This window comes from Pelodiscus sinensis, chromosome 1, assembly GCF_052426305.1.
Source record: "Pelodiscus sinensis isolate ZL-2025 chromosome 1, ASM5242630v1, whole genome shotgun sequence".
Taxonomy (NCBI): domain Eukaryota; kingdom Metazoa; phylum Chordata; order Testudines; family Trionychidae; genus Pelodiscus; species Pelodiscus sinensis.
Window position 1 is genome coordinate 155,244,225 of NC_143052.1, and position 24,491 is coordinate 155,268,715.

The following is a 24,491-nucleotide window of genomic DNA, read 5'->3' on the forward strand; positions in this document are numbered from 1 at the left end:
TTGGCACCAGGCCCTTCAGCATCAGCCTCTTCAGACCGATGCAAGTTTCGGCACCATTACAGGCACCGGCATCGACCCCTGGCCATGCCGGTGCCGCCATCACCGGTGACGTTGGCCTCTTCGGGGTTCGTCTCGCTACCGATTCCGACTTCGGCACCACAACCTGCATTGGAACCTGTCCTCCCGGTACCGCAACCGGCTCCAATCCTGGCACCGGGCTTTGTCCTCCTGGCACCGCTCCACTCCCGGCACCGGGACTGGTTTTCCCAGTGCCGCAACCAGCTCCGCTCCCGGCACTGGGACCCGTCCTCCTGGTGCCGCAACAGGCACCGCAAATGGCACCGGGACCGGTTTTCCTGGTGCTGGCATGCCCTCATCGCATGCACGTGGGCAAATCCGAATTTATGGCCAAGTTTGCCCCCCACTTGGTGGCAGGGCGTTCGTCATCTCCAACTCCCTGGCCTTAGTCGGACTACTCGTCGGATTCTGATGGGGCGTCATTCAGGTCGGAGTCCTCGGGAGCTTCCTCGACTCATAGATCCCGTTCTCAGCCCCAGCGTGATCGTTTGCGGGTGCAGCAAACTTGGCCGCCTCAACCACAATGGCCTTTCTGGACGCCGTGGGCTTACCACCAGTGGCAGGGGCCTGTGCCCTCCTCTGTGGTGTCTGGTGGGTCGGGGCACCATGCGCAGCCGTTGGCGTCACTGTCACAACCCCCTCTTTTCCCCTCTGAGGTCGGTTGCTACAGATGCCGCTGCTGAGCCACAGGCCTCAGTGCCAGAGCCGCTTCTGCAAACGGTGCCGCCTGCCCAGCTGGCTCTTCAACCGGGCCCTACACTGGATCCGGTACTTGTCCAGGAATCGTCGTCATCATTGTCTCCTGATGAAGCCTTGGTGGATCCCGCACCAGCACTGCCTACTATGGATGCTAGAGCTCATCAGGCTCTGCTTAGGTGTCTGGCCTCCAATCTGGGTGTCCCAGTGGAGCCAGTAGTGGAGGACACGGATCCCATAATTGACATCCTCTCGGATGATGCGCCCGCCCGTTTGGCTTTGCCACTTAATAAAACCATGGCCAAGATTACTAATGCCCTGTGTCAGACCCCGGCGACCCTGACCGCTACCTTAAAGGGAGTTGAGAGGCGCTATTACATTCCCCAGTCAGGGAACGAACACCTATACTCCCAACCTGTCCCGGGGTCCTTGGTCGTTCAGGCTGTGGCTCAAAAGGAGAGGCTTCCCCAGCTGGGACCGTCCCTGAAAGCTAGGAAGCCTAAACGCCTTGACCTGATGGGCAGTAAGGTGTATGCCACTGGCGGGGTGCAACTCCGCATTGCGAACCAGCACGCAATGCTGAGTCGTTATGCTTATAATACTTGGCAGGCCATGGATAAGTTTAAGGATAAATTGCCTGCTGAGACCCATCAGGAGTTTGCAGCCATGACTTCGGAGGGCAGAACCATTGTCCGCACGGCCCTTCAGGCTTCCCTGGACGCTGTTGACTCTGCGGCCCGCACCATGGCGTCAGGTGTGATTATGTGCTGTGGTGCCTGGCTGCAGGTGTCTGGAATACCTCCAGACGTCCAAACCACGATCCAGAACCTGCCGTTTGACGGAAAAGCCTTGTTTTCAGAGCAAACGGACTCCAGGCTCCATACGCTTAAGGACACGAGGTCTACTCTCCGGTCCTTGGGGATCCACACGCCAGCCCCTCAGCATCATCAGCTGCCCTACAGACAGCAAGGGAGAATGCAGTCCCAGGTCCCCCATGGGGATTACTGGAGATGCCGTCCTCGTGCCCCCCATGAGGTGCGGGGGCTCTTGCGGGCCCCTCGTCCGCAAGGGGTCGTCGACGTCGCCCAAGAGGGGACAACCTCCATGGGGTTGGTCAAGGCTCCTCCCAGCAGCCCAACCACCAGTTTTGACGGGCTGCTAGAGAGTTGCGCACCAGCCTCCCACCCTGGCCCCCCCGTTTGGGGCCAGGTTATCCTGGTTTGCCCACGCCTGGACAGAAATCACCACTGATGCCTGGGTTCTAAAAATAGTCAGAAATGGCTATATCATCCCCTGCCTGGGCTCGCTCCCTTCCAACCTGCCCGCCCCATCCCTTTTCAGGGACACCTCTCATGAAGGCATCCTCCGTCAGGGTTTTACTCCCGGTATTTCGTTGTCCCAAAACCCAAGGGTGGGGTTCATCCCAGCTTAGATCTCAGGGACCTCAACAAGACTGTGGTGAAATCCAAGTTCAGAATGGTAATCCTGGCCTCGGTTATCCCGGTTTTACAGTTAGGAGACTGGTACGCAACTCTCGGTCTCAAGTTACTTCCATGTGGCAATAAGACCCAGCTACAGGAGGTTTCTACGTTTTATTGTTTCCTGATGTCACTTCCAATTTACAGTGTTTCCATTTGGCCTTTCAACAGCACCCAGGGTCTTTACAAAATGCATGGCGGTCATAGCGGCATGTCTCCACAAAAAAGGGGTACATGTTTTTCCGTACCTAAACGACTGGCTGATTCGTGGTCGTTCCTATGAACAAGTGGAGGCCCATGTTTCCCTCACAAGGGCCCTCTTTGTAAGGCTGGGGCTCATGCTAAATGAGGAAAAGTTGACTCCCTCCCAGCACCTTGAATTCGTAGGTGCCCTCCTGGACACCAGGGTGGCAAGAGCACTCCTCCCCAAAACCAGGTTTCTGTCCATAGTGGAGCTGGTCTCCGAGTTAACCTGGTTCCCCATCACGACCGCTTGGGTCTGCTCGAGGCTGCTGGGACACATGGCGGTATATATGTATGTGGTACGCCATGCTCGAATGAGGCTCAGGCCTCTGCAAGCCTGGTTGGCAAGGGCATTCAATCAGTCCAGGGGTCTCTGGGACATGGTTCTCACAGTGCCTCCGGAGTTGATAGCCTCCTTACAATGGTGGACCGAGGAGGCAGTGGTGTGAAGTGCGGTTCCGTTCACTATACCTCCCCCCTCACTTACACTGGTCACGGATGCTTCCGACCTGAGTTGGGGAGCACACCTGGGGTGTCACAGGACCCAGGGGTTATGGTCCCCTGCAGAGCGGGCTCTGCACAAAAATGTCTGGGAACTCAGGGCAGTCAGGAGAGCCTGCGAGACCTTCCTGTCGAAGCTCTTTCGCCGCTCTGTCCTGATCCGCCTGGACAACATGGCGGCTGTGTTGTACCTCAACAGGCAGGGGGGAGCCCGGTCGCCTCCCCTCTGCCACGAGGCTCTGTGCCTCTGGAACGTGTGCGTAGAGCACGACATAGTTTTGCAGGCAGAGTACCTGCCAGGGTGCAAAAACTTGCTGGCCGATGCTCTGAGCAGGTCCTTCGGAGCCCACGAATGGTCTCTCAAGGATTCGACACTCTGTCAGATCTTCTGCAGTTGGGGTTGTCCCCTACTAGACCTGTATGCCTTGGCACGCAACACCAAGTGCCGGAGCTACTGCTCCCTGTTGGGACTGGGGGAACACTCCTGGGGGTATGCCATGACCGTCCTGTGGCCGGTGGGCATCCTCTATGCTTTCCCTCCGTTTCCCCTAATTCCCAGGGTTCTGACCAGGGTCAAGACCTTCAGGTCCACGGTCATCCTGATAGCCCCTCGGTGGCCCAGGCAGTTCTGGTTCCCTATCCTGGTGGACATGCTCAGTGAGGAGCCTGTAACACTCCTGCTGGTTTGGGATCTCCTGACCCAACCCTGGGATGGGGGGACCATGGTTCACCCGAATCTCAGCTCTCTCCACCTGACGGCCTGGTTTATCTGTGCCTGACCCAACTGGAAAGGGAATGTTTCCAGGAGGTACAGATGGTGCTCCTAAGTAGTAGGAAACAGTCTACCAGGCGGTCGTACGCAGCCAAGTGGCGGCGCTTCTTGTCTTGGGCGTCCAGAAGGGAAATGCACCCGTCCCATGGACCAGTCCCGTCCATTCTGGACTACCTCTTTGAACTTAGGTCCAGTGGCCTCTCTACCTCCTCTATCAAAGTCCATGTGGCATCTCTCTCCGCCTTCCATGTTGGTTTGGCAGGAGTTTCTCTGTTTTCTGACCCTGTAGTCAAAAGGTTCCTTAAAGGTTTGGATAAGTTGTATCCCTCGGTTAGACCCCCTCTTCCCGCTTGAGACCTTAACCTCGTGTTGTCTAGACTTGTCACCCCCCTTTGAGCCACTGTCCTCATGTTCTTTGAAGCACCTCTCTATGAAGGTTGCGTTCATAGTGGCCATTACGTCGGCTTGCAGGGTCTCCGAGGGCGTTAACTGCGAACATGCCCTACCTAGTGTTTACTGACAATAACGTGAGACTCCGCCCTCATCCGGCCTTTCTCCCCAAGGTGGTGTCACCGTTTCATTTGTCCCAAGAAATTTACCTCCCAGTTTTCTTTCCAAAGCCCATGTCTCCCCTAAGGAGCAAGTGCTCCATTCCCTGGATGCTAGACGTGCACTAGCTTTTTATATTGATAGGACTAAACCCTTTCGCAAATCCATATAATTGTTTATTGCTGTTGCTGACAGAGTGAAAGGCTCCTCATATCGACCCAGAGGTTGTCCAGTTTGGTCACAGGGTGTATCAGGGAGTGTTATGCCTTGGCCGGGAAGGTCCCATCCCGGGTTACAGCACATTCCACCAGGGCACAGGCGTCCTCTGTAGCTTTTGAGGCACAGGTTCCAATCACTGAAATCTTCAGGGTGGCCATGTGGTCATCACTCCATACCTTTATGGTGCACTACGCGCTGGCACAGCAGACTAGGGAGGATGCAGGGTTGGGCTCTGCGGTCCTCAGCTCTGTATTGTAAATATGTTGGTTTTATCTGTGTCACATTGCACTTTCTACAGTTTTTCTGTGTTCGCTTAGTTCAGGCATGTCCAAAGTCTGGCCCGCGGGCCAATTGTGGCCCGTGTTCCGGTTTAATACGGCCCCCGCTTCCTCCCCCTCTCCTGGCTCCCCGGCGCTCTTTTGAACTGGCGCGCCTAGCGCGCCGCTTCCGGCTGCACCACCGCCGCCGCCGCCCATGGCCTCCGCGGTCCTAGAGCCTGCCCTGTAGGGCACGTCCGCAGCCCCGCTCCCCTGCTCGGCTGCGGGTTCGCCCTGTCCCCGTGCCGCCGTGAGGCCGGCGTGCCCTGCGCTCTCCACCCGCCTCCGACCCCGTGGGCCCTCCGCCTTGGGGCTAAGAGTGCAGGGACGGCCCTTATGCATGTTCACTTCTTCAAATCTGGCCCTCTTTGAAAAAAGTTTGGACACCCCTGGCTTAGTTGAATAAATTTGTTTGGATTGTTCAACTTTCGTGGACTTTTCTTTCTGGGTGCTCCGACTCCTCCTCCTTGAAGCAGGGTTGGCTTGGAAGTCACTTAATTCGAATGGACATGTGCAACCTCTCGAAGAAGAAAAGAACGATTACTTAACTGTAACTGTTGTTCTTCAAGATGTGTTGCTCATCTCCATTTGATTCCCTCCCTACCTCCCCTTCGTCGGAGCGTCTGGCAAGAAGGAACTGAGGTGGGGAAGCGCCGGCAGGGGTACTTATGCCCCGCCATAGTGGTGCCACTACAGGGGGTGCCTTGCCGGCGCTACGGATACCGCTAAGGAAAACGCTGTGGAAGACGTGTTACGCACACCTAATTCAAATGGACATGAGCAACACATCTCGAAGAACAACAGTTACAGGTAAGTAACCGTTCTTTTCTCTCATATTCCCGTACCCATTTTTTTGAAGCAGATAGGTTAGTTTGTGTACGGTAAAGAAAACAAAATTTGAGAGAGTTCTGTTTTAAAATTGTTACTGTATCCTACATGTTAAATTTAAATTTAAAGTCCAAATACTAAACGTTTGCTGAAAATAAATTTGGTGTCAGAAAGCGGTGCTTCACTTTTTCCATCTGTGATAAAGTGGAAGTGATGGATACTCACCTTACTAAAGCTTTTTGACATCTATGCATAACATTCATTGATTGCTAAGTTATATTAGTCTAGAGCATGGTTAGCACTAAGTAAGTGAAAAAGGATCAAATTGTTATTCTGACATATTTAAAATTGATTCTTTTAATGTAAGAACAAAAGGTTGTAAAATCCATCAAGCACGAAAGGCGTGTTTAAGGCTTTTGGCTTTTTTTCTCTTTGATCCGTAATCCATTGTTCACTCTTAACTCCTTTCTCCATTTGCTTTCTTGCCTCATACCAATGTTTTCTCCCACAGAATAACAGCAATATATTTTTATTTATATTTTGTTTCAAAACAGAACTGTGTGCTAGAATTTGCATTCTCCCAATGTAAAAATTGCATAAACATAAATGATAATGAGTGTGGATAAAGGGCAAACCTGCTTAGCTAGAAGGGAAGGAGAACTCTGAGAGGGAGGTGTCTGATTTTCCACACAATGAAGAGCCACTCCCGCTGAAGTCAGTAGGAGTTCTATGAGTGGGATTGGGTCTGAAAGCGGAAAAAGACTGAAAGACATTTGTAGTTTGGGAACCCTGTTTTCATTACTTTTTGGTATTTCTTTTCCATTTTTTTTTTTTAAGTTTTCCTGCCTTGGTTGAAAGGAATGTAAAGCTGACATGGTATCTTTGCTGCATGGAACAGCAGAACAGTTCTGTGCACATCACCTTATTGGCTCCTCAGAGCAAGAGAAGCCTATCAAAATAGAGGGTTGCATATTCAGAGTTAAAATGAGCAACTTGAAATTCCATTCTTTGCTAATTCATATAAGATCTCTGGTGCTGCCATCATTCCATGCAGTCGAGAGTTAATTTTTCATGATATTGTCTCTTGAATTCCCATTATTTGTTTTTAGAATCTAGTAACTTATGCAGACAAAATCTCAAGAAGCCTAACAGCTATTCTCTCTCCAAACATACACTGCATGCATTAAAATTCATTTATATTTTGATATGTATTTTATATATTTTGCATCCTGTACACTTTGCAGACTGTAATCAAAGTGTCTTTAGATTTGGTTTCGTTTCATGCCATTCCCTTCTCCATGTTAGGAATGGGAAGATAATTTTCTTGTATTAAGTTTCAGATTTTTAAAATGATTTTGATAGAACAACACTAAATGTCATTTGAGCTGCGGGCTGTAGTTCAATTTGTTCTCCAAACAAAGGTCTCCAAGGAAAATTAGAGCAGATTAACTATGCAATGCAGATCTCTAAATTACAAATTGCTTCCAAGATTGGTCTTTACTTAAACACCCTCTTCCACATAAGTACTGTCTTCTAACTTGCTACAAGGGGGTTAGCAGGCTTTTCACATTTTGTGTTGTACCTCATATGGTGGCTATAGCTTTACAATGTCTTTGTATTGGTTTCACACATTTCTTTTGAGAAATTGAAAAGTTAATTGTATTGCAGATTACTCATTCAATCACTTGGCCAGAGCAAATTTTCTGGATGATCTTTTCAAATGTCAGAGATGCCATTTATTAAATACAATAGAACTTGTCCTCCCATTCAAGAAAAATGAGGATGAAGGCTATTAAGATTCTCTGTCTGAATGCTAGTAATCCAATTTAATGCCCGTGTGTCCAGCTCATGAGAAGCTTGATCCTATGATAATTGAGTTTGATGATGACCTTCAGATCAATAAAACAGATGTCATAGTGGAAATGTGCCGGGAGTGCAAAGCACATTTGCAATGAATGTTTCCTCTTTTTCTTGAACTTGCCTTTAGAACATTGCCCCGGATCAAAGACGTCTGCCTCATATGATCAATAATGTCACGTAACTTAGAAACAGAGAAACACTTCTTATGCAGAGAGGTTCAAGTACTACCCTCTCAGAGCCAATAAAACAAAACAAGATTCCCTTGTTTAGCAAGTCTCAGTGGAAACAAATAAAAATAATCCAAATAGTTCTTGAATGATGATGATGTCCTTGACCAACAGTACACTGGGTACTAGACATGCAGCAATAATCCGTAAATTTTTCAGGCATAAGAATCTGAAATTCTGTTTTGATCCCAAATGAGACACTTACCAAAAAGACATTAAAATACATGGCCAGTGTGAGCCACCAGAGACAGTTGATCCTAGTTTGGGCTGCACATGCCAGGTGGCACAAATCAGACCTTCTATGAGTACATGTAATTTAGCAAATATACCCCGCACCCGAATATACCTCGCGTTTTTTTCTATTTGAGTAAAAAAATCTTGTATACCCCACGCACGAATATAACCCGCGGGGTATACAAGACTTCTCTGTGCCGGGGGTATATTTGCTGGGGGGTATATTTATGGTGCGGGGGGGGGGGGGGGATAGCCATTCAACGCCCCAGGTTCCAGCGCAGCTGCCAGCCTCTGGGCGAGGGAGTGCTCATCCCACAGGTTCCTCTGCAGCTACAGGAAGGGGCGGGTGTGCAGGGTTTGTAAAAACAAATATAACACGTGGGTTATATTCGCTAAATTACAGTACCTTGAATATTTCCTCCTATTTCTACCCCTGTCTAGTGTCTGTAAAGCTATTAAGGCCTGATCTACACTGGTTAGATTAGTACAGCTTAAAAAAATAAATTCACACTGCCTAACCATCATAATTACACTGATATGAACCCTTACGTGAACTCAGTTATATTGGTGTAAAGGTTCCTTATGTTGATATAGTTATTTCCCTTTCCATGTGAGAATATTTGTACTGGTACCAATTTAACTGAAACCACACTAGCAACATTGTACTGCTTTATACCAGCATAGTTAAAATTATACAATTTATGCAAGGCCTGAGTGTGATTTTGTTCACTTAACTTTCAGAGATTCTGAAGCAAAATGTACACTTTTGTTCATAAATGGATAGTCAGGTTCTCTACCAGTAAATAAGAAGAGGTTACTTAAGGCCAGTGGAAACAAAACTGAACTTTCTGTACTTTCAGGGGGTGAAACTGTTATATTTATATTGTGTTTAAAAATGCATGTTAACATGTTTTAACTGATACATTTTAAATCCCAATCAAAAAATTTTGCCCTCCCGGTTCAAAGTCAGTGCTGGATGTTTGGGTAATTATGATGATGACATAACTATGTACTACATTGAATACATAATTAACTAAGTCATTCCACATCATGATACAGGAAAAATGTAAGTAGGAAGTATAGAGAATCAGCTGAATAGTTTATTACTTAATATACAACCTGTAATCAGTTGCCATTTATGTTGAAATTATTTTTATGCTTGTGATATATAAATGGTTTTGAAATGTTGGCTATAGGTAAAATATATGATCTGTATGGATGGGCTAAAGAGCTAGATATTTATTTTATAGTTATTAACCCACTGAGTGAGTTCATGCTTTTGAAAGATAAAAATTTTGTCCTCTCTTCTCAGCAGGAAATCCTTTGACTTTGCTGATTACTAGCGAAGGAATTGGAATTTTTTTCCTGAGTTCTAAAATATTCTGAGCAGCAAGGATTTTTACAATTAAGGGCTGTTTTTAGTCAGTTTGCTATAAAATTTCTTAATAAGAAATCTTTCATTCACAATCTTTCTTTTATTGCGAAGCTGAAAAATCTTTTACAAACAAACAATATACAGCTGGTCCCTGACTTACGAACGCATCGACTTACGACCAACCTCCTATTAACCCCATTATGGCTGGTCCCCAACTTACAAACGCACCATCCGCACTTATGAACAGCGCGGCTGTATATAAAAGCATGTATTTCCGACTTACGAACAAATAGAGTTACGACCAGGTGTTTGGAATGTAACCTGTTTGTAAGTCGAGGACCGGCTGTACAAAGTGCACATACACCGCTTCAATGATGAAATGAGGCAACTATTTACTACAGGTTGAACCTCTGTAGTCTGACACTCTAATTCAGCAGCATCCGTGGTCTGCCATGATTTTCATTAGTCAGATCACTTATCATGGGTGTGGCCAACTTTCCATAAAGTTCCTTTACAACCCACCAGTCCTGGCTCTCAGTGATCTGTGCTGTTGCTGTTGTTTAGCTGTCTTCTAAGAGCCCGTTAAGTAGTGGAAGTGTTGGTAAAGGTGCTAGACAATACTGACCACCCATGGTTTGGCAAATTCTCTGGTTTGGCACTAGTCACATTTGGTATACAGCAATGCCTTTTTAGGATAGTAAATAAAAAAGACTTTGTTAATGGGGAATTTAGTTAGAGGTTATATACAGGCAGTCCTCGGGTTACGTACAAGATAGGGACTGTAGGTTTGTTCTTAAGTTGAATTCGTATGTAAGTCGGAACTGGTACATATTGTAGGGGAAACTCTACCCAAACATTTCTCCAGAGCTCAGTTTTATTCTCCCACACCTCACTTCCCTCAGTCCTTTATTCTCAAGCTGAGGTGTCTGCTGAGAAAAGCCGCTCCGCGTCTCCCTGGTCTGCTGGGGGGGGGGGGCGCTAGCTTCGCGTCTCCCTGGTCTGCTGGGGGGAAGCAGCTAGTGCGGGGTTGCCTTACATCGGATCCCTACTTACAAACGGGGTAAGTCGGATCCATGTAACCCGGGGACTGCCTGTAATTATTTCCATTTTGGTAATGGGTCAGTATTATGGAATATAATATATCAAGTGATGATGTATTTAAAACAAAATGCTAAAAATAAGATAAAACAAAGCATTGTCAAATGAGTGCTTTATAACAGAACTTGTGAGTACACAGAAAGCCATTTTGAATACGTTACCTTTCCCAAAAGAAAATACACACTAGGGATGTAAAATCCTGTTTACTTGGCTAACTGGTTAAACATATATTTTAACCCAGTTAACCGTATAGCTTGACTGGTTAGCCAATTAAAGGGCAGTTACCACCCCCCCCCCCACCTGCTACTGAGCTGGAAGTCCCCCTCTGCCAGTGCAGGCAGGGGCTGCTCCAGCATCCTGGTTGGAGCAGCCCCTGCTCGTGGGGTGCCCTGGCTTGCCACAGACAGTGCTGCTCTGGAACAGCTCCTGTTCATGGAGGGTCCTCTGTGGGACTAAAACAACCTCCTGCCTGCTGCAGGTGGGGAGCTACTCCAGCCCCACCATTTAACTTTAACCAGTAACTCTCACCCACTAGGGGTGAGGCTTACTGGTTAACTAGCAATCAGTTAAACCTTCACATCCATAATATACGCTATAGTTTTAAGACCTGTGACTCCTTTCTGTTTGAAATGCTAATCTGAATACTAGCAGCACCAGCAGCTGGAATTTTAGAACATACACGTATCTTGCCTTTTTGAGGTCCTTGCGAGTGCAAAGAAAATAGTTTTTTTTAAAAAATGGAAGGCTCTGCAGGATTAAATCACCAAATATTAGTTTTTGGAGGCTTTTCTGTGCAGTCAACTTGCTGCTACAATCGTTCTAGCAAAAGACACTGTCCATTTTAGGAGGAATTTCTTTTTTGTGCGTGTAGTCATTACATAGTCCTTTGACTTTTTAGCATGGATTGTTTTTTAATCTTAGGGCACAGAGTTGAAGTTTAGTTTATAAAACAATGGCATACCGTGAAAGCTTATATCTATTGTATCAGAAAGCTGTCTTGAAGAGTAATAATAATGATGTCTTCTGTTGAGAGCTGGATTCCCTAAAGAAAAAAGTGAGGGGTGAAATGAATCTCTGAATGGGGAATATAGTGCAGGGAGGGCAGTACTTTTAAAAGACTGTTGAATTGGATTTGTACCTGCATGTCTACTGTTCTTACTTGAATGTGTAAAATAAAGGCTTATTACCTGTACTTTGAATGTGATCTTGTGAGCTGTTGAATATTTCCAAAGGGCCCCTCTGGAAGTGCACTACATCTCCCAGGGTCATGCATTACAGGAATAGCGCAAACCCTAGTATAGTAATTTCATACAACTGACTTCAGTGAGTTGGCTCCTTTGCTTCAAGTGCTAACACAAATATTTCAGTTTGCAGAGAGTTGTTTTATTTCAAATGTTACAATTTAGCTGGGTTGTAGACTTACAGTGAGAACTACTTTCAGGAGAACAATGTTCATTGAGTCCTTATTGTTACTCATGTAGCACTCTCATTTTCAAAGCAGTTTACAAATGCTAATGCATCTTATTGGCTACAGTTCCTAGTCTGCTTTTGAGTAAATACTCATAGGCTGCTTATTTACTTTGCCCTTGTTATAGATGTTTTGCTAATGTGTTTGTAAATTTACAAGCATAAATCAATCACATGAGATCTTTCTACTCACAAATTCATAATTTTCTATACTGTATTATTATTAATACTTTATTATGCAATTATAGTGGGTTTTTTACATTTATAAAGTGGTGGTTCAGAAACCTCCTAGGCATTACTTAAACATAGAAATTGCAGTCCCTGCCCTAAAGAGTGAGCCAAGATTAATACAAATGTATTTTACTGGCAACCAAATACAGTCACCACCTTAAAATTATGCAGTTTATGGCCACACTTCTCTTTAGCTATTTCCAGGGAGTTGCTTTGTTCTCCATTTCCCAAGAGATCATGTTGCGCATCTGTTCCTATTGTCAAAATATTAAGAATGCAGAACCAGCAAATAAACTGTCTTCCTAATTAGAATCACAATTACAATAGGTTTGGATTTCCTCTCTCCTTTTTGTTAAAATAACTTTTGCGTGTGTGTGTCCATAAAATTGAAGAAACACCTATCCCACTGTTTGTGCTATATGCGCTTTTTAAAAAAGCCATCACAGGCATTACCTATTGCAGTTCCCCTGTCAGATGTGCTCAAGATGTGTATTAGGTAATGTTGGACAAATCCTATTTTGTCAGTTATAGTTTCACCCGTCTATTTTGGTTTTGAGCCTTTTCACAATTGTAGTTGGTAAAAATGTCATTTTGAAAAAAATCTCCTGCTGTTCCTAAAGATCAGTTTGACTACTAATGAATGAACGATTTGTGATAACGTTTTTTCTTGTTTTAAGGTGATGGTTGTGGACACACAGTTCTGGGGCCTGAAAGTGGAACTCTTACTTCAATAAACTACCCCCAGACTTATCCTAACAGCACAGTGTGTGAGTGGGAGATCCGTGTAAAATCTGGACAGAGAGTTCAGCTCAAATTTGGTGATTTTGATATTGAAGATTCAGATGCTTGCCATTTCAATTATTTGAGAGTTTATAATGGAATTGGACCTACCAGGACAGAGATAGGTAGGAGCTTTTGTGTCCCTTTGTTTTGTAATGTTTGAATGCTGTTGTGTGGGATAGAACTTGAAAATTTTTCACTCACTATTTGTTTGCTTTCAGAAATACCTTTCAGTAAACTGCACTGTCCAAGAACTAATGTATTAATAGTATATACACCGTAAGTCTTCCCAAAACTCTGGAGGATTGTTACAATTACATTGGGTTCTAAGCAGGCTGGGGCCTGGTCTACCTGTGTATGTGCACAATGCCTAGTGCAGTGAAGGACTTTGGGTGCTACATATATAATGAAATAGAATGAGATGTTTATTATATATGGAGCTAAAGAGTAAATAGGGTGAAGGAGAAAATTTAGTGTATAGTAAAGCCAAATATTCTCCTATTCCCAGAGCAAGAAAATCATGCAAAATGTGTACTATGATAGCATGTGCTCTTCACACTATCAGAAGAAAGTTCACTAGAATGCAGCCAATTTGCTGATGATAGCTCTGTCCTAAAAGCACTCTTTTAGAAGACTTGTTGTTGTACTGTATGGTTTTCTGTTACAGTGGAAGGAAGAATAGAGGTGAAAATCTAACCGTATAAAATGTAAGAAAATAATCCAAAGAAAGGGATTCTCTAGATTTTCTATGCATATACATTTTGGCTGTTTTACACCACCTTCTACAGATATTTCTTTTGGCAATTGTGTGTTTATGTATAATCAAAGAATATTGAACTGGCTAAACCAAATCTTGCTGTAAAAGCACTTGTGGAATACTGCTTTTTTTTCCCCTTCAATCTGACTTGTCTTACTGTTACCTAGATGACTGTGTGAAAATAAGTATGTACCATCTGAGTTCTTGAGCCAGACTCACTCTAAAATAACAAAGCACTGAGGTCCTTAAATGGCAAGGAACGTCCACTCTTGATCAGTGTTACTTTTACAAGTGAGTTAACTGACTCAAATAAATGTTCTACTTCATTTGTTTCTTTTGTCTTTCAGCTGCAGCCAGCTGGCGTGAGTACAGTATGTTGAGCAGTGTCTTTCTGCTAGTAGCAGATTAATTCATGGAACTAATAAGGATGCTAAAAACTTGCAGCCATGGCTAACTCAGTTTCTTGAATTTACATATTTTAAACAGCAGACAGTGGAGAATTTAGACATCTGATTCACATTTTGACCCTGGCTCTTGATGTTGTCTCTAGGCACTTAAGCAAAATATTAATATAGAATTAAGGTGGACAGCATATCTCAGCTGCCAAAAAACTCATAGGAAAATGTTCAGGATTTCATCTCTTCCTTTATAGCCCCTAAAAAATATCTAGGAAATTCCAACTCAGAATTCAGCTTAGCAGGCTTTGGATTTTAGGTTTTATTTATTTATTGCACTATTACGACCAGTAAAAGAATCTTCACTCTGAAGTGTCATCTGAGAACAACCTGAAACTTGGAGGCAATCTTGTGCACCCATGTGTGTATTTTGAATACTCCTTGCCTCTTAACTTTTCTGTGGCCAGCATTCAGACCCTTCTGGTAAGATTACCCAATCCATCCCTGCTGAGCCTCAACCACCTTCATCTGGACTAGGGATATAAAATCCTGTTTAAAAATGTGAAGTGGTTAAACTATATTTTTAACCAGTTAACTGAGATGTTACTGGAGCAGTCCCCCACCCGTGATGTGCCGTGATGGGCCTCGCCAGGCTGGAGTGCCTGCGATGCGGTGGGCTCAGCCAGGCTGGAATAGGCCCAGCAGGTGGGAGTGGGAGGACTGTTCCAGATGGGCCAGGAGCCAGTTAACTGGTTACCCTGGTAATCATACTGGAAGTGCTTACCGGGTAACTGGTTATCCCTTTATATCTCTAAGCTGGACCCCCCCCCCCCAGCAGAGTCCCATTTTCCCTACACTCAGAACTCCCTATGCATCCAGATCTCCCACTGAGATGCCTTCACCCATTGTCCCGCATAGAACCTCTTTACCCCACACTTCGATCCTCATTCCACACTAAGTCCCTCCACACTTGGATCTTGCTTGGTTGAGCTTGCCCACCCGTACCTGGTAGGTACACATTCCTGTGTTTTCTGGGGCAGGCCTGACCCTGGTGCTTTGTCAGGGTTGGGTGAAGCCTCATCACTGAGTCCTTGACTGGTGGAAGTAGTAATAGTAAATTAGAAAGAGTTGATGTTCCATAGTGACCATCACTGGCTAGCTGCTCATTTCAGCTATTAATTAGTACCCAGATATGGATTAGGTAGTTGTTTACTATTAAATATAAAAGCTTGATTAAAATATACTTTCTTCTGGGCTTCTAACTTTGGGATTTAATGCCACTGGTATGGTGCAGTGTGAGAGGCATGATGTATTAATGGAGTCTGCTTTATGACCTTTACATATGTTGGAAGATAATATCTGAATGCTCAAGATGATTTTAGTGAATATTAAATTAATTAATTAACTGCGTAACTTGTCATCTCTAAATGTAATAGTTCATGGATTCATCCTCAAGGAGTAAGGGGCTACGTCTAGACTGCAAGCCTCTTTCGAAAAAGAGTGTATAGACTGCAAGCAGTACTTTCGAAAAAGCAAGCCGCTTTTTCAAAAGAGAGCACCCAGGCAGTCTGGATGTTCTCTTTCGAAAAAGCCCTGTTTGCATTCAAGAACGCCTTTTTTCGAAAGAGCACTTTTGAAAAAAGGCGTTCTTCCTCGTGAAATGAGGAGTACCGCCATCAAAAGAAAAGCCGCATTCTTTTGATTTAATTTCGAAAGAACGTGGCTGTAGTCTAGACACAGGTGAATTTTTTTCAAAAAAAGACTACTTTTTTTCGAAAAAACCCTGCAGTTTAGACACAGCCAGGGAGAAGTTTCTAGTAGATCCCTAAGAGATTAGTTGTTAGTTCAGGTCTGATCGATATTTGTATAACTAACTGGAAAAAACTCCCAAAATAATTTCTGATCAAGTTTGCAGATGGAATCATGCAAACACATACATTTTTTTCACGCTATCTAGTAGTCTTAGCCTTTCAGCTAGTAGTTACTAGCTAAGATTTTTATGCCTTTTTTCTAGCTTCATGTTTGGACTTGCAATATACTTATGCTTGGCAGACTTCCATTTTTATTTTTTATAATTTTTCTGGATAACATCTATTTTTAAGCATTTTTTTATTTTTATCTATTTAAATGTTTGCCTTTGTAGGAAATTGTGGGGAGTGATGTGTCAGACAATTATTGAATGACAATAGATGTTTAGATTTAAAAAAATTAAAGCTTTATAATTGTTGAGAGACAAATAGTCCTCATCACATAATGTACAAAGTAAATATTTTTAAATCAAACTCTAATAAATTCTGATGCAATATTTGACTGTGTTTGCCTATCTGTACATTTTGAATACAGGCAGTCCCCGGGTTACGTACAAGATAGGGACTGTAGGTTTGTTCTTAAGTTGAATCTGTATGTAAGTCGGACCTGGCGTCCAGATTCAGCCGCTGCTGAAACTGACCGCCAGTTCTGACTTACATACAGATTCAACTTAAGAACCCCAGGTGTCCCCAAGTCAGCTGCTGCTGAAACTGATCAGCGCTGATTCCAGGAAGCCTGGGGCAGAGCAACTCTGCCTCAGGCTTCCTGTAGTCAGCGCTGGTCAGTTTCAGCAGCGGCTGACTTGGGGACGCCTGGGGCAGAGCAGCTGGGGTGCTGCTGGGTTGCTCCAGTAGCACCGCTCCTCGGCGCTACTGGACCAACCCAGCAGCACCCCAGCTGCTCTGCCCCAGGCGTCCTGATTCAGCCACTGCTGAAACTGACCAGCAGCGGCTGAATCAGGACCTGGGGCAGAGCAGCTGGGGTGCTGTCGGGTTGGTCCAGTAGTGCCCAGAGCGGGCGCTGCAGGACCAATCGGCAGCGCCCCAGCTGCTCTGCCCCAGGGTCCAAAAAAAACCCTGGTCTGCTGGGGGGGGGGGGGCACACTAGCCGTGCCCCCCCCCCCCCCCCCAGCAGACCAGGGACACGGAGCAGAGCGGCAGCGGGGTGCGCGCCTCTGAGGCTTTGCTCTGGCAAAGTCTCAGAGGCGCGGGACCCCCCGCGGCTGCAGCTTCAGTCCCGGTGCCTGTGGTCTGCTGGGGACGGTCCCCAGCAGACCACAGGCACCCGGACTCAAGCGGCAGCAGCGGCGGTTCCGCGCGCTTCTGAGGCTTTGCTCTGGCAAAGCCTCAGAAGCGCGGGAACCTGCCTGGTGCCCCTGGTCTGCTGGAGACGGTCTCCAGCAGACCAGGGGCACCCGAGCAGCTTACGAACTGGGCTTTCTCCCCCGGAGCTCGCAGGTAGCAATCCGCTACCTCGACCTCCGGGGCGAGAAAGCCCCGTTCGTAAGTGCGGATCCGACGTAAGTCGGATCCGCGTAAGTCGGGGAGTGCCTGTATTGATGGAAATATTTTTCATCAGTTTGTATATGTGTAACTTGACTTTTATTGATATTTACTAATAAAAATCGAATCCTTCCAATCCTAGGGTATACGGTGTTCATTAGGAGTCTGGGTTCATGGTAATCATCAGGCATTGCTACCAACAAGTGTTTTCCCAGAACTAAAACCAGACAGTATTTGAACTAGGGACATAAGTGAGTAGTCGACTACCCCATAAACCCAGGCTTATCGGGTAGTTGACTTGACTACTCGCTACTGTATCAGAGGCAGCGAAGTGGGTAGGAAGCAAGACCCAGTGCTGGGGGGAGCTGGCTTAAAAGCCGATTTCTCCCCCCCCCCCCCCTCCGCAGCACCATCTCCATGGTGCCACCTGCACTGCTGCAGAAGCACCAGGGGGAGCCAGAGGAGGCTGCTACAAAGCAGCCTCTGCTCACCGCGGGCCCAGGCTCACCATGGGTAGAGGCTGCTCCAGCAGCAGTCTCTGTCTGTGGGAGGTCTCAGCGGGGAGCTGGGGGACACACCCCCACCGTGGACAGGGGTTGCTCCCGTGAAGTAGCCCCTGTCCATGGTGGCCTGTGTTGGCCGCAGGCAGAGGCTGCTCTGGCAGCAGCCCCTCTCCATGGGGGATCCCAGCTCTTACCTGAGCCCTGCACCTCCAGCTCTTACTACTTTAAACTGCAGAGCACTGCGGGGGTAGCTCCTGGCCCCGGCATAAACTGGGACTGAGCAAGCCATCCCTTATCAGCTAACCATGTAGTCAATACAACTTTTATTGGCTACATGATTAGTGAATTACTCTCCTCTTAACATCCTTAATTTAAACCTGCTTTGTGCCCTCCAGATCTTAATAATATAGGAACCTGTTGATTTAGTCTTGCTGATATTGGGGCTTAATTCTCATGCAATCTGCCATATGATATTTTCTCCTATTTTACAGTGGGAAAAGGTTTAGGAAAATGTTATCTGAGGAAATGTTTACGAAAATCTGGAAATACTTTGTCTTGAAAAGAGAAGCGTAAAGGGGATATAAGTCTTCAAATGTATAAAGGTCTGTTATAAAGAGGATGGTGATTGGTTGTTCTCCACTGAAGTGACACATGAAATAATGGGCTTAATCTGCAGCAAGGGAGATGTAGGTTAGATATTAGAAAAATCTTTATCTACAAAGCTAGTTAAATTCTGGTAATACGTTACCAAGGGAAGTTGTGGAATACTTATTGGAGGTTTTTAAGAATAGGTGGAACAACCTCCTTTCAGAGATGGTCCAGGTTTATGTGGTCCTGCCTCAGAGCAGGGGTGATGGGTGAATGATCTCTTGAGGCTCCTTCCACCCTGACACTTCTATGATTCTGTGATAGTCCTATTTAAGACTTCTGCTGTTTTAAGATCAAGTTCATAGGTATCTGTGATTGAATCAACAATTGCAATGCAACCGCCTTGCTCTACTACATTTAAAAGGCAGAGGCGCAGCACGGAACCCCGGTGACTCTTACTACATTTAAAAGCACAGGTGCAGCATCTGGGACTGGGTGCGAGCTGGGACAACTAAGTCCCAGCTCGTGCCCAGTCCCCTGCTGCACCTTTGCCTTCCCTATCCCTCTGCAGAGGCGGTGCCAGGGGGAACCTGCTTTCAAGCCAGCTCCCACTAGTTCCTGCTCCCTCCGACCATTGCTGCCTCTGTCAGAGGCAGAGAAGTGACTAGTCAAGTAGTGACTTGACTAGTCACTTACATCCCAAATTTGTACTCTCCATCCAGTCGAATTACTGAGTATATTCTTCACTTAGGCATGTTTCTTTTTAGTATCCGTGTAGTAAGAAAAGTTAATGTGAACTTACACTGAACATAAACAGATTTGTTAATGAGTTTTTTCTTCCTAGGAAAATACTGTGGTCTGGGCTTTCCAATGGACAGTTTAATCGAGTCAAAAAGTAATGAAGTCACAGTACAGTTCATGAGCGGGACACACATTTCTGGTCGTGGATTTCTTGCCTCATATTCAACCACTGAAAAATCAGGTATTTGTCAGATTTAGTTGGTTATTCAGCATAATGATTAAAGTTAGACCTGTATGATGAGTACAAACTTTTTTTTCTGTGTTCTCAACATAAACAGTGGATATCTAAAAATACAAACTCTTACATGTCATCTTAACACTTCTCAACTGTCCTGCCCCCTAGATGCACTAAGTTGTCATTCAGGGTGGGTTAAGGAACGAAACACATGAAGCAGCTGCTTTAGATAGAAGATTAAATACGTTGTTTGGAGTATAAAAACCAAGATGTTAGATGAAAGATTTTTAGAGTAGATCATAGTAATGTGGCAGTACTATGGAATTCTGATCTCTTTCTCTCTCTCTCCGCCCCCTCCCCCCATTCATAGTCTCCTGTAATCTCTATAACTGTTGCATTTTTCTGTTGTGACACACACATATCAGTTTTATTTTTTCTGTCTGATTTAATCCATGTTACCTTGTCCCTGCAGAATCTTATGACTAGAGCCCAGCTTGTGGCTTCTTGTTTGTTTTTCTGCAAACTGCTTCTTTGTTCATCTTTCTTACTTTTATCGTACTGTGGCCTGAAATGGAGACTGCTATACCTGATCTTCCTCTTTCTTTATATTTGATTCTACTTGTGTTCCACCTAGACATCATTAAAAGTGGATGTAGAACTATGTGTGATCCTTTAGTTTTCTGTGGACCACCAGCAAGTATTTTGCTGGCCATATTTTGAAAATCTCATGGTTAGGATTGATGCTACAAAAACGTGGATGAGGTTGTCTTTTCATTCTAAATTTTCATTCTGTGTGTTAAATTTGTGCAAGTTAAATTAATGTGTATTTAAACTTGATAGCTCAGACTGACAGAAATAAACATGTCAAATTTTGATAATGTGGGAAAGGCCGTCCTATGCTTTGTACTTCATCCTGCTCCACATGTGCAAGGTGCAAGTGTTAAAACTCAAAACTCTTATGTAGCGTACTGATTTCATCCTCTCAATTCGGTTTCCTCTTGTAAGCAGAGAATAGGAAGTTCTGACTTAAAACATGCTAGAGTGCACTTATAAGCATTCTGTGAAGCAATACTGTAGATAATAAAAATTAAATTATGCAATATAAATGAACAAGAACAATTTTGTTATGAAGCTTCCGAGGGGTAGCTGAGTTAGTCTGTACAGGATAAACTTAAAAAACAACAATAGTCTGGGTAGCACTTTAAAAACTAACAAAACATATAGATGTTTTGTTATGATGTAACCTTAAATTTGTAAAGTTTACATGTTAAATTCTCAGTGGGTTTCCCAATCATTAGTACAAATTATCAAGGTTCTACTGTACTAAATTCACAGCTAGTATGTTATTTATCAGATATGATGTTTACATTTTGAGGGTTTTTTATTGAACCACACACAGAACTGATGAGCCTGAGAGATTCAATTTGATGGTCTTCATGTATTTTCTAAAAAGTTGGCTAACATCACTTGTCTCTACCTTCTTCCTGACTTAATTTTTTTTTTTCTTTCCAGACCTAATAACCTGTTTAGATAATGCAAGTCACTTTTCTGAACCAGAATTCAAGTAAGACCGATTTGCTTAGTTTCTCCCCGCTTCACTAGATGGTTATTTTAAAGTGGTTTTATTCAAGCTGTTACACAAATCATCTTCCACTATGTCACTTGTTTCGAAGAGAGTGCTTTGGATGGCAAAATCTAAATGATTAAATAACAATCATAAGTTGTGACCTTATTGTTACCAAAAATGAAGATAATTGTTTTATTATGCAGTAGAACCTCGCTAATTTGCAATAAATTCACACACTGAAAAACCAGCTGTGTTCCCACTTTCCAGCCAAAAGTTAATGGTGCTAATGAGCACTCATAGCACTAAGAATTCATTGCTTTTACAAAATAGATTACAAAATGTGCATTGCTTAAAGGGGAAATACACATGTCATCCCAGGTGATAGTACTTTTCTGAAACTGTTTACAGTGCTAGTGACCACCATCACGTCTCCCATACACACTGCTTTTTCATTCCTGGAGGAGGTGTGGTGACCACTCCCCCACGGCCCTTAAACATACTATGGGTGGCTACAGTATCTGTCATAACTTAAATCTAACATTTATCACGATAAAAGCACATTTTGTGATGCATTAGATCTTGATTTTCTATTATTCACTTACTAATTTGTAAATTAATTGCCATTGGCCTCACAATTGGTGTAAATTAACGAGGTTCTTCTGTGATGTAATAGACAGTTGTGTTCATTCTTATGAATGGTATACAAGCCTGGACATCAAGATACACTTATTTGGGAAAAACATGTATTATTTAAAGCTAGAAGGTATTGTAAAGCCAATAAATTAATTTGGGTTACAATACTTACATTTTGGAGGAGCTGTAAACTCATGGAATCCCCACTCTTTCAAGATTTAACCTTTGCAATCCCCACATATTCCACATTAAGGCCCCAATGAACCATTTGCCCATTTATTCAGCAAAGTCTTTAAGCACTTGCTCAAGTCCTACTGACTTTATTGGAATTTGGGCACATGCTTAAGTATTTTGCTGAATAGGGGGCCTAACTGATACCCGTGTATTCCAACTTTCTTCCTCAAGTTTTTGCTTATTTGCGGTAGAGAGTGGCACTAGAAGGTGAATATGTACTTTCATCAGAAATACAGCTATCTTGCCTCCTGCTATGCTCTAAAATAGGGATGTAAGCGACTAGTTGACTGTCCGATAAGCATAAGCTTATCGGAGAGTCGACTAGTGATGCGACTAGTTACTCCCTCCCCCCACTTTGCTGTCTCTATCAGAGGCAGCAATGTGGGGAGCAGGAGCCAGTGCTGGGGGGAGCCAACTTAAAAACCAGTCCTCCCCCTTCCCCCCCCCCCCCCCAGCACCGTCTGCGTGAGGCAGAGATATCATTTTAAAAATAATAATTATAGATCTATAGGCTAATATTATATAAAATAAAAATTACTATTGCAATTTTGACAGCTTCAAAATTTTCAGATATGTAATAATGGTACCAGATATAGGGATATATACTTATTAAAAATGTAGTTAAAGCATGTGCTTTTATGATATTCTTGTCAAATGCCTGGTTTTTATTGTTCTAACTCTTTTTTTCCTGTATATGTGTGTATATATATATATATATATTTCTGATTTATATGCAGTGTTGTATAGCCATGTTAGTCCCAGGATATTAGGGAGACAAGGTGGATAAGGTAATATCTTCTATTGGCCCAACTTCTGTTGGTGAGAGAGACAAACTTTTAAGCTTATGCGAAGTTTCTCTTCAGGTCTGGGAAACATACTGAGTGTTACAGCTAAATCATACTAATCAACACATTTTTCAACAGACCAATTTAACAGGCCTCTTCATCTTTAATGGCCCCTTGAAATGTGTTATCTACTTGTGTTCAACAATCACTTCCACCTTGTATTTAGCTGTGATGCTGAGTGCATTTCCCAGACCTGAAGAGCTCCTTGCAAGTTTAAAACCTTGTCTCTCTCACCAACAAAAATTGGTCCAATAAAGGATATTGTCTCATCTGCCTTCTCTCTCCATTTCTGGCTTGACAGTTGTCAAATTATAACACACTGATAGATGGTGGTTTTACACAGCAATACAGTACAGTATTACAATCCTACCATGTGATAAGTTGTCTGTTCAGAGTTTGATACACAAAACTAAATTACTTTCTAAAATGAAGTGCAATGGCATGCATATATTGACTTTATATTCCTTTTTCTTCCAGTAAGTACTGTCCAGCTGGATGTGTGATTCCTTTTGCTGATATTTCTGGCACTATTCCTCATGGATACAGAGATGTAAGTCTATTTAGACAAAAACATAATGTTCATTTTAAGTTTGATATAAATTTTGCACTTTTTTAATACAAAATCTGCTATACAGGCAGTCCCCGGGTTACATGGATCCGACTTACATCGGATCCCTACTTACAAACGGGGTGAGGCAACCCCGCACTAGCTGCTTCCCCCCAGCAGACCAGGGAGAAGCGAAGCTAGCGCCCCCCCACAGCAGACCAAGGAGAAGCAGAGCGGCTTTTCTCAGCAGACACCTCAGCTTGAGAATAAAGGACTGAGGGAAGTGAGGTGTAGGAGAATAAAACTGAACTCTGGAGAAATGTTTGGCTAGAGTTTCTCCTACAATATGTACCAGTTCCGACTTACATACAAATTCAACTTAAGAACAAACCTACAGTCCCTATCTTGTACGTAACCCGGGGACTGGCTGTATATACTTGTTTTCTATCAGCTCTTTTTCTTTGGCTCTGGGAGTAGATTCTTCCTAATGTGACATGTTACTGATTTTGCTTGGCTATTTAATGGCAGGATCTCTGGACCTTGTCTCTAAGTAGTGGTTAAGCACCTCGTGCTTTTGATTATATCCTCTGTGAAATGTAGATCACTAGAATAATCTTTGGTACTTATAATTCTGTTGGTGGGCTCTCTCAAGCCTGTAACATTCAGGTTTCTGGAAAGGAGTCTAATTTCTTAATGGCATCTTCTGATTTCATGACACTGTAATGGATTTCAATGAACAGCAGTCATATTCTAGCTCTTCCTTACAGAATGGAGTTTATCATGTTCACTATACTGTACTCTGGCTACAAAAATAACTGGTTATGTAGTGTTTACTTTTGTAATGTGAATAAAAGTATCTAAGTTGTGTCTTTAAATGCTAAAAAGAGTATTCTGTGCTGTCTGTTGTCATGGATGGTGCTCTGGCAACAAATAAGTATAGTGAGCAATTATATCTTCTTATACTTTCTGCTAAAAGAAGCAGGTTACAGTAACCAGTTTTTTCCAACTAACTTTTAGAATGTGTATATACACATATTTCCCTTGCCTAGTCTAACCTAAAAGATTCTCAAGAAAATAATCATAAACTGAAAATCACTTGAATCACTTTAGTATGTAAGTTCCAGATGAAGACCTTATTCAGTCATAATGTTGTATTCCATTCACGTTCATTATACTTCTCTT

At 43.9% G+C, this 24,491-nt stretch overlaps 1 protein-coding gene across 5 annotated transcripts in view; it reads left to right on the forward strand.

Annotated features, from left to right (window-relative positions):
* DCBLD2 (discoidin, CUB and LCCL domain containing 2) overlaps positions 1-24,491 on the forward strand; it is an 81,066-nt gene that overhangs the window by 16,598 nt on the left and 39,977 nt on the right. For 2 of the 5 annotated variants that reach the window (XM_075914424.2, XM_075914595.2), the window contains exons 2-5: positions 12,851-13,078; positions 19,352-19,489; positions 20,996-21,047; positions 23,240-23,312. In XM_075914424.2, the coding sequence (XP_075770539.1) occupies positions 12,851-13,078; positions 19,352-19,489; positions 20,996-21,047; positions 23,240-23,312 (491 nt within the window). Of the gene's footprint in view, positions 1-12,850; positions 13,079-13,878; positions 14,002-18,414; positions 18,522-19,351; positions 19,490-20,995; positions 21,048-23,239; positions 23,313-24,491 lie in introns of those variants that run through there. The other 3 variants (XM_075914681.2, XM_075914528.2, XM_075914478.2) reach the window with 3 other exon arrangements.